Source organism: Populus nigra, chromosome 9, assembly GCF_951802175.1.
Source record: "Populus nigra chromosome 9, ddPopNigr1.1, whole genome shotgun sequence".
NCBI lineage: Eukaryota > Viridiplantae > Streptophyta > Magnoliopsida > Malpighiales > Salicaceae > Populus > Populus nigra.
Genome location: NC_084860.1, coordinates 3,494,775 through 3,505,907, shown reverse-complemented (window position 1 = coordinate 3,505,907; position 11,133 = coordinate 3,494,775). Strand labels below are relative to the sequence as shown.

The window sequence follows — 11,133 nt, the reverse complement described above, 5'->3', positions numbered from 1 at the left end:
TTAAATTTTTTAAAAAAAAAATTAAATAAAAAAATAAAATTTAACCAACTTTCTTTTAAACTACAATACTAAACAAAGATTGATTATTGCCTATTCATCAACAACTCCTAATTCTTTGTTTTGTTGAACCTCTTTAAATAATGGGGTATTTCATGCCTCCTTTTGCTATTTATAGTTGTTCTTTGGTAAATATAATTTAATATGTTTTTTAAATTGTTTTTTAATATAAAAATAATGATTTTTAGTTTTTTTGCCTACTCAATGTAGTTTCATACATTTTAACCAGTCAATTAAAAGGAACATGTCTGAGAAATACCTTTTAAATGCATGCAATATATATAGAGCATATTCAATTGTCCATTGAGATAATAAACGGCAAATGAACTAAAAATATTTTTTTATATTAACCGATTTAATACATTCAAAAGAAAAATAAAACCTTAAAAATTATTTGCATCCAATTCAAAATGTATCTCTAAGCATGGGTTGAGCATAGCATAAAGGGAACATAAAAATATTAGCACATTGTCTTTTCAAAGCCAAGAAATTATTGCAAGCAAGAAAGAAAGAAACGAATCTTTAATTTAGTTTTTTGCTGTTCTTTTTATCAATCAATTTCTACGTAAGGGTAACCTCATGAACCATCCTCAGGTGTATTTTAGATTGTGATACTAATACCAATTTAAAGTAATTTTTATTTAAAAATATATTAAAATAAAATTATTTTAATTTTTAAAAAATTATTTTTGATATCAGTATATCAAAACAATTTAAAAATATAAAAATTTATTTTAAACAAAAATAAATTTAAAATTTAAGGGAACACGGTGTAAACACACCCTTAACCTCGATCCATTGCAATTCTAAACTTGGACGCTCTTGCATCTCTACATCTCCCATATCCTCAAGAATCTAGTTTTATGGTTGTTCGATTTTAGTTTTATAACTCTAACTGTTCAGATTCTAGATTTATTTTTAAAAGGTTATCAATTCAAGTATCACAAATCACAAGTTCACTGAAGATTTACATGGTTGTTAACTTTAGGACTCTTGAAATTAGTTAAGATGCACGTAAGCTCTCCAAACACCAACATTAATTAAAAAAAAAAATCTTGTTTCATAAATACCATCATGCATTCTCAAAGTCCACTGCTAACTGCTCCATTGCCCCCTTGCCTGGCTCAAAGTCCACAGCCGATCGAGTCCCATATCAAGCCCTCACCATACTGACCATTAATTTCACCATCATATCAGATGGGGTACTAATGAGGATGGCATCGGACAACTTCATCAAAATTTGAGGTCTGGTCTATTCTATAAATTTTATTAGATTTTGAGATTAGGTTTCCTTTATGGCAGTTGCTTTCTCTGTATTTTTATATATGTGGAGAAGTAATAAATAAATGAAAAACTTTATGAAGATTATAAGTCATTAGAGTTCGATATTAATGTCAAAGCCAATGTTGGATTCCATTTATGTAATTAATGGTATTAGTTTATTCTTGAATTTTTTTATTGTTTTTTTCATAATATTTCTTTCGTGCGCTACATGTAAATTCTTAAAACACACAGAAATGGGATAATTAAGAGTACCTTTAGGTAGACTTTCACGTGTGAAATTTTATAAACACTTGTTTATTTTCTTATGTAAGGAATATTTTAATCAAATAAATCTCGTATATATGTATGAGAATCCTGCTGATGTATAAATAAAAATTTTGAGATTAGCGTAGACATCATATGAAGTTAATTGGATGTTTAACTACTGAGTTAAATGGGACATTGTCAAAGGATTTGCCAGGACCAAAATGACAAGATCGAGTTCTAAATCAGTTTTTCTGCGAGAAGTTTTGACCCAAGAAAAGTAGATGGTGCCTACAAAAAATTAGCTAGCTGCATGCTTTCAAAGTAATAAATATATGGTGTATAGTCTCTTACCTGCACAAGTCCAATATGAACACGGAAGTTGATGCATGCATCTCCCCTGATATATATAGAAAGCTCCCTAATAAATTGATGGCAATTATGATTGAACTCCCATAACTTTGTTTCCTTCTTCATAGTTAAGCAAAAAGAGTTGAGCTCCAAGCTTTGGATATATATATATATATATATATATATATATATATATATATACACTCGAATTATTAAATTAATACTTTCATTAGAGGGCCGGGGAGACGTGTTTGGATGAACTGTAATCGCATGTGAGAGGGAGATCTGTGGGGTATAGTGTGTTCCCGTTCAATATCTTAGTTTCGATTCTTGTCAGGCGCAAAGACAATTCTATGAATTAACATTTAACATTTTATGATGATATATCGGTGCGAATTACACTCTTTTATAGTTTAAGAAATTATACTTTGCACCACTTAGTTTGATCTCTAAATAATACATTTTGGTTATACTTTTTGTTTTAGGGTCTCTTTAGTTATTTTTCAAAAAATAAAGACAATCTTTCTAAATATTTAAACAATTTTTTTGTAGCATGCCCAGAACGAGAACTGGGTTCCCTTTCTTTTTTAAGTCAAAATATCTGTCTAGAAAGCTTTTGTTACAAATTATTTGTTGCGTGATGCTGAAGGGAAGAAAAAGATATATGCTCAAGGGCCCTGAACTGTTTGGTTAGGATCGATGCCCTAGCTAGCTTGTACTGGTGGAAAGGAGCTCACTTCTTTTTAACCTTGCATGTTACGTGTTTTTTTTTTTTTTTAATCCAGTCAAAGGCATGCATGAAGATAGTGAATGATAAAAGTTAGCCATGATTGTGAGATTTTTGGCCATGTAAAGTTGTGTGAAGTTTGTTGAAATCCTTTCTTCTTGCCATCACTCTCCTAAGAACTTTAACGTTCCAGTTTCATTAAACTTGAATTTTTTGTTATTTTTCAGTTTCTTGGGGTGTGGTTTATGATCACGCCAGTACTCGCCTTGTTAATTATACCCTAGATCTTTCTTATTTTAAAGTTCGATTCTGCATTTTGTAACCCAAAAAATGAAAACAAAGTCTTGATTAATCTTGAGCCATTAAGTTTGTGTCCATGTTGTATTTTTCTTTGCCTTTTTTGGGGATTGCGGTCCAAGCAGAAATTAAATAAAATTTAATTTTTTATTTTATTTTTTTTAATTTTCCGATCATTTTAAAATATGTTGAGCGAAAAATACTTTAAAAAATAACCATTAGACTCTAAAATACTCTGCTACATTCTTAAATTCACAATTTTTTTATATAAATTTAAATGTTAAAATAATATATAAAAATTCATTTTTAATATGGGGGTATTTATCACTTTTTTTTTTTTGTTATAGATTCATACCATCTGCCATATTTCTCACAAGTATAAATTTTTAGTGCATATCTATTCTTCAATCCATGGGGTAGATGGGTCTGTTTGTTTCTGCGTTTCAAAAGCGCTTTTGACAAAATTTGAAAATTTTTTATTTTTTTATTAACTTCAAATTAATATGTTTTTAATGTTTTCAAATCATTTTGATGTGCTGATGTCAAAAATGATTTTTAAAAAATAAAAAAGCATCATTAGCATGCATTTTGACACGAAAAGCTATTTGAAAAGCAACCGTAACCACACTGCCAAACAAACCCTATGACCCTCCTTGCGCAGCTTCCCTCTTGCAGGGGCGGAGCCATAATGAGCCATAACGGTCCCCTTAACTTTTTATAAACATGTTTATGTGTAGAAATATAAATTAGGAGTTGTAAAGTCCCATGACTAAGAGTTACAGAAAAATATAAGAAATAAACAAGAGAAAAAAAATATTGTGTGTCTTCACGTCCAAATAAAGCAAATGCATGTTTAGTGGAAAATCATTCATTTTTGGATTTTTTTAAATTCATTCTATTAAAATCATTACAAAATCTTTTTTTTTGGCAACTTTTTTTTTTTATATATATATATAGTTTAGGCTATTTTGAGAAAAATATTTTTGATGAAATTGATAGTAAAATTATTATGAAGCGGTTTTAAAATATAAAAACTAAAAGAGAATAATTATAATGTAAATTTTTTTATTTTAAAAGTATTCTTAAATTAATTTTATTTGATATGAGTTAATATATATGTTTTAAATTGATTTTGTTATATATAACATATGTCTACATAATAAATCATATCAAATATTTATTAATAATTATCCTTTCATTTAAAAAATTCTGACTTCACCACTACCTCTTGCTTTTTCTTGTGTTTTTATTTTTAAAGAGCAATGGTATCCCAGTCATCTTTAACACAACTTAAATCTCTCTTTTTACGTTCAAATTTAGATAGTCATTTGATATGGAATTCAGAATTATGTTAAATTCCATCATCACAATTCTCTTGAATGTTATTCGAAGATGACAATACTCAAGTGGCCGTGGCTTGTCTTTGAATTTGTTTGATATTGCGGTAACTGTTGTGGTTGTGATTTAAAAAAAGTTATTTTATAAAAAATATTTTTAGTTAAGGTTTGTTCGAAAAAATAGGTGTTTAGTTAAAACTGTGGTTAAAATTGAGGTTAAAGAAAAAATAGTTTAATATGTTTGGTTAAGAATGCTTTTGAAATTGAGGTTATAAAATAATTTTTAAAAATATAAATTAATATTGATGGTTTTAAATTTAAATATTGTAGAATTAATTACTCCTATTATATCATAAAATAAATAATACTTTATATAAAATATTTTTTATTATTTCATTAAACTATTTATAATTCCATTACGTACAAAATTCATCCGATAAGAACTACAATTTTTATAATTTTTTGAGCATGTAATAAAATTAGATAAAATATTATCATATATAAAATTGATATTACAGTGCGAGTGAATTTAATTCACTCTATACTAGTTTTTCAGGAAAAAAATATTGTTCACATCACAGTGCAAATAAATTTAATTCACTCTAAACTAATTTTTTAAAAAAATATTAATAAAATTAACACTAAAAAAAAACCCACCTATGTGAACAATGCAAGTGAATTGCACTGTTAATTATTTTTTAAATGAATAGTGTAATTCTCTTGCACTAGTCACTGAACAAGGTACCAATGTACACTGTTCATGTTAATTGCACTGTTCATTGAACAGTGTAATTAACATGCATTATGTATGAAAAGCAGGATTTCCTTATTTTTTATTAACAGCGTTTTAAATGTAAAAAAAATATATAAAATCCATGCACAGTAATTTAATTTTATTAAAATGCAGTCATTATCACGTAAACAAACACACTCTTTAACTTTGAATACTACCCCCAGATTTTTTTTTTTAAAAAAAAAAGTATAGTAAGTTTAAAACTTTTGCAGAGTAATACTTTTTAAAAAAAGAGTCAGTGAAGTATCATATTTTCACTTTATTGTACTTTTAAAACAAACGAGAAAATTTAATATGTAACTTTATTATTAATTATTTGGCTTAATCAATTAGTCAATTGATCCAGTTACGTGAATTAATTGATTATTTCACATAAAATTATTATTTTATAAATTTTTTTAAATATTTCTTATGAATAAAAAATATATATCTTTATCTAATTTATAGAATCTAAAACATACTCCAATTAAAATCTTAAAGAGTTATTGTTTACACAATATTTGTCTTATATTTTTTGGTCAGCTGATTTAACTGATTATTATGAACCAGTCAATCAATTTGCCCTAAATTTAATTGATATCATAGTTTAAAATATGATATTCAATTAAATATTTCAATTTAAAAATATAACATTCAAAAGTATGATATATTTACATAATAACATTCCATAATAATGGTTTTGATATATTTATATTTAAAATAAAAAATCTAAAAATTTTATTTTAATGTTTTTTTTTTAAATTAACAATTTCAAACGTAACAATATTAATAAACTGAAAAGTCAATTTCAACTGCCACAACAACCATTTCCCCATTTATATAACACCAAAAGAGTTAAGAAGTAGACAAAGCTATCCAAATTCCAAAGCTTTCTGTCTTCTCTCCTCCTCCCTCTAAGCCCAGTCACCTCTCTGTAAAGAAAAGATAGCCCACATCTCTTTCTCTAATCTCTCCTTCTTGAGTCCTTGAAATACCAAAGTCTCTAAGCAGTCCATCTAGGTCGATCTAGCTTTGATTTTTTCTTTTCTTTTCTTTCTTTTGTTTTTTTTTTTCCTAGTTAGAAAGCCTTAAGGAGCGCCTTACCTTTTGTTAACACACCATAAGCTGTCAGGTATCAAGCATCAATTTCTCTGCTTTTCTCTTTCTCGTGAGCAAAGTAATGATAATGAAACTGAAGCTCACGAGCTAAAATATTGGACTTGAAAGAAAGGAAAGAAAATGGTTGCTTATGATGGTGGCTATAATGTTTGGCCACCAGCAGAATCTCCATTGTTAAATGTGCAAAGAGAGGATCAACTCTGGAGACATTTTGACAATTCAGTTAATGCTGTGTCTTTTGGGTTTGTAGCTACTGCCATTCTCATTTTAATGTTCTTGGTTATGGCCATCTTTGAAAGGTTTCTTGGACCCACTTCAGGTAGAGGTGGCCATGGTGATCTTGAGTCTCAAACGAGGTTCAATTCTAAGCTTGGACACCCTTCACCAAAAGTGAGTGATACCCTTTTGTCCTTTATGCCTGCATTTAATTTTCTTTGTTCAAGAATTTTTTATTTGATTGGATAATATGTGGTTTTCTTTAGCCTTCTGAAGGGTAAAAGTCTCAGTTTTTTTAGGGGAATGTTACATTTTTTTTCAAGTTTTTGAAGGGAATTTTTGTGACTTGCTTTCTTTCTTTTCTTCTTCGTTTTTTTTCTGGGACAGTTTGGATGGTTATGTTGATTTTTGCAAACAGTGATGATTGTAGGTCTGTCTTAATGTTTTGCTGCAGAATTGGTTTCTTTTCTTAATTTTAGGTGTTCTTATTCTCGGTTGATTCATAATTATGTTTTTTAGAGAAGGATTTATTGCACTCAAGAGAGTTTATCTTGGTTATTTTGCTTCAAAACATAACAAAGGAATCTGACCATTAAAATAAGCATCTAGCCTTATTCACCAACTCCTCTTGGTTTTTTCTTCTAATTTCCATCTGGATCTCATTACTTGTTTATATTTCTTTAAACATTTTCACCTCCTTTATTTGTTTTACTGGCTCTTCTGTTTTTTGTCATCACCAAATGTCCCCTTGAAACTTATAAACAAAGATCTCTCCTTACATTAGCCATGTAATCATGTTAAACCGATTCTGATTAACCACCTGTAACCCTTCTCCTCATCTCCCAGGACTGGCCATAGCCTGAATGTGTATCATATGATGTTTCCACGTAAGCAAGTTTTAGCTGTCCTTGAATGAGTTACTGTCTGATGTCTAAACAGATTTAACCACTGGTTTTTGGTTTTACTATCAAAGTGATCAGAGTCCGATTCGAATGCAAGATTTACTAGCTCTGTAAGCATGCACTTTGCAGAAGTCATAAAACTGAAGCTGATAAAATACATTATTTTCCCCATCTGCATTTTCATTCTTTAGTTAAAATTTCATCATTTAGGAATTGTCCTGTCCCCTAATTTTGATTGATGGGGCAATGGCCCATCCAAGAAGTTGTCTATTGAATGAATGGTTGGCCCCAAACCAATGAGTTAAAAGAGTAGAGATGTACTTCTTGTTTAAACCCACCATTGTACGTTAGTACATGTTGGTTATGAGCCTCTATAGTACTAATCTTTATGCTGTCCCGCATGTCCAGAGCTTATGGTCGGAGACAGGTTTTCTGTGGACACATCCTTAGTTTAATTATCATCTTCTTATTAATTTTCAAATCTATCTGTGTCCTACTAGCTATTTTAGGTCACAAAAGTGTCCTGCTAGCTTTAAACAACGTAGCTAAGTGCTATTATGAAGGGAGATAAACCATCTGAGGTTTAAGATTTTTTTCCTGTAGTATCCTAGGAGGGGTCCTGCTTGATGCATCACTTCTCTGGTCTGCCATGTGCCATACCTTTAAAGAAACACCCAAGCCCCACTTGTAGATCCAACCTTATTGTTCAATCTTAGGCCTTATGTGGGACCTAAGAAAAGAAGTGATTTCAACTTTATGAAGTGATACAAATGCTAACAATCCATTGTTTGTGAAACTGTGCATTTTTAAAGCTTCATCTAAAATTATCAGATAATGAGAATCCTAATCAGTTGATCACTTTGATTATTCTCAGCTTGTAAGAGTGCTCGTGGGAGCTTTTCTGTGATAGGTCTAAATCAGGTTACTTATTGTGATATAGTGCTTAAGGACCCGTATAGGCACTTCCTATCAACTTAGACAAGGTGGTCTTTCAAGTGTTTTCAGATTATCAGTTGGGGGACTGCATTTATTTTTAGGGTCCAGGGTTGGAAGATAACTGTTCGTCTTGTTTTGTGGGGCAGATGATTCTCGTTAAACTCAATTGGCTCCACATCAACATACTGGATCTTTGAGTTGATGTGATATGCAGTAGCTTAAGTTGTAAAACCTGATAGAAATTAGGTGAAGCTCAAGGAAAAAGCATTGAGAAAAGGGCCACTGGAGCATGAGGCATGTTTTCAAAGGTGTTTTGAGATAACATAAAATATGTAATTTAGAGTTCAAATTGGTATCTTCCTAGATTAGCAATGTACAGGTTACATCAGCTAGAGGCCTTAATCATGTAGTTTGAGACATTAAATGTATTTCTGCACTAAGAAATAAGTCCCGTGCACATGTTTGTCACTCAGTAACAAAATCCAGCTGTTAAGTGGATACGAGTCATAAATGCCTTGCATCTGCTAGCATTGCTGTCCTGTAGACCATCCTCAAATAGAATTGTTTGTCCTCGGCGTGCACAAATTAAATGGGCCATCTTATAAAAAATGAGCAATAGTCAAATGCACATGTTCGTTGTTGGGATAATGTTGTTAGTTCGTACCTTATCCAATAAACTACGAACATGGAAAATAAACTGAAAGAGTCTGCAGTAATCAAACACTAGCATGTGCATGGATTTTCTGAACATTTAAACTGTTTGTGTCATGTTTTGCTTGTCTTGTTAATTTTATTTATTGCTTCAACCATCCAGAACCGTATGATCCCAAGTGATTTTGTTCTGTTTAATGCCGTGTTACAAAATTAAGTATAATTAATGAGGTTGCTGAACCACCAAATTATGGATGGAACCCGTCTACATTGCATGAATGGAAACTATGCTTGATGGTAACACAGACAAACACTGCTAGCAGAGGAATGCTGATTTTGTTGAAACTGCATTATACGTCCATATACTAGCTTATGACTTGTTATACACTTACAATTACTCTGGATTCATCTAATTTACTGAACTGCAAAGTCCTTTCCAAATGCAGTTTGTTTGTTTTTCGCAAGTTTTGAGAGGTTCATGGAATTTGACAGCCATTCATTTTGAATTTGTTCAGATGACTGTATATGCAAATGGAGTCTCTGTGTTGATGCCTGGAGATAACATTCCCACCTTCATAGCACTTCCAGCACCAGTGCCTTGTCCTCCCGAACGCCCCTCCTACCCTCACAATCAACAACATATCAATCAATTACCGAATCCCACTGCCAACCCTGACACAAACTCAAGCTCGAGTTCGATCTCAACACAACAAAACTAGACATGAAAATGCCATCGTAAAACCCAATACAATCGATCACAAACTTGGCAAAAGTTCGATGGCTCACAGACCATCCTGTCTGGATTTAAGGCTTCTGTTTATGTCATGTATGTTTGACATTAGTTTTTGAATGAGTTCGCAGCATTGGCATGTACTCATTTTCGAATCAGCAGAGAAGCTTCCCTCCCCAGGTTCATCTTGCTTTATATAAGTATGTGAAAGTTTTCTAGGTGGGATTGGATCCCCGAAGATGGATTGTTTTTCCTGTCAAAAGGATCGTTGCACTTGTAAAAAAGAAATATTAAGGAATGTAATTATTCTTGAGTACGAAAGAAGTTTAAGGGCCTTACCCTACACATGTTAAGGATTCAGTTTTAAGAAGATAATTCAAAGTTATGCATTGGCAAGATGATTAATGACTTGAGGGAAACCTTGTCTACTCTTCATACTTATCTGGGAGTTGACATGATTCAAGACTCCGCCTGCGTTGTCTTGGCGGGAAAAGGAAACCCAGCAGGCTATATCAGTAGCAACCCTAGATATTGATGCAGAGATCATATAACTTGTCAGATAGATGTGACTTTTGCTTTTAGATATTCCAGTGATGGAAACCATTTCCTGCACTCTTAACAGAGGATGTCTTGTTCTCTCTGAATTTGGTCTACAAGACATTGTTGGGCATGCACGTTCCTCTGACCTATGAAATATTTTATTAGGCTTCGTTCTGTATAATTTATTGGAATTGCCCTCCAACTCTAAAAGAACTGAGCCAACTGTTAATGCGACGAGATGACAATTTTATGTTATAGCTTGGTTGGTTAGCGCTCCGAACTAAGGTAAGAGGTTGTAGGCTCGCTGGGGCGTGCAAAAGTTTTTATTTAGGCAATGGGTGACTTGTCATAAGCAAGGCCTTGCTACTGGGGCCAGATGCTAGACCTTAATTTATTTATTTTATTTATTTATTATTATTATTATTTTGAGGGGGAGGGGGGTGCCCTCCAAAACAATTTAACAGATTTACTTGCAATTTAGTTTTGAAATGATTTTTAAATATTGTTATAAATTTTTATTTGAATTTTAATATTTTTTTCAATTATTATTTATTTGATATGAAAATAGTTATGCTAGCAATAAACATTATTTAGATTTTTTTTTGTATTAAAATTTTAAAATATATTTTAAACATTATTTTATTATATTTATTATCTTTTTAACTTTCAATAACCCATAAAATATGCACATATTATTTAGATTATTTTTTTTTGTTAACATCTTTTTAACAATTATATATATATATATATATATATATATATATATATATATATATTCAACAAACCCCCCCTATATTAATATATGATTCTCGATTTTGAAAACATATATTTTTATTATCATATAATTAAATAAAAAATATATAAGAAATATTGATTTCAATTAAATTCAAGACAACTTATAATTTATTTTGATTAAATAGATAATTCTTGATCAATCTATTTAATTAAATATATGCATTAATTTTTAATTT

The 11,133-nt window shown here is 30.6% G+C and overlaps 1 protein-coding gene across 2 annotated transcripts; it reads left to right on the top strand.

Moving 5' to 3' along the window:
* Positions 1–5,939: 5,939 nt before the first annotated feature.
* Positions 5,940–10,020, top strand: LOC133702992 (uncharacterized protein At5g65660). Of its 2 annotated transcripts, XM_062127368.1 has the most exons (3): positions 5,940–6,429; positions 6,507–6,577; positions 9,408–10,020. In XM_062127368.1, the coding sequence occupies exons 1-3, from the start codon at positions 6,366–6,368 to the stop codon at positions 9,609–9,611; spliced, it is 339 nt and encodes a 112-aa protein (XP_061983352.1). In that variant the 5' UTR covers positions 5,940–6,365; the 3' UTR covers positions 9,612–10,020. The 2 variants fall into 2 exon arrangements, with proteins under 2 accessions (XP_061983352.1, XP_061983351.1); XM_062127367.1 differs by having other exon boundaries at positions 5,940–6,577.
* Positions 10,021–11,133: the final 1,113 nt, after the last annotated feature.

Coding starts and splice junctions, on each gene's coding strand:
- LOC133702992 (XM_062127367.1), top strand. CDS start 6,308: ATGGTTGCTTATGATGGTGGCTATAATGTTTGGCCACCAGCAGAATCT. Junction 6,578..9,407: donor TTGGACACCCTTCACCAAAA/GTGAGTGATACC, acceptor GAATTTGTTCAG/ATGACTGTATATGCAAATGG.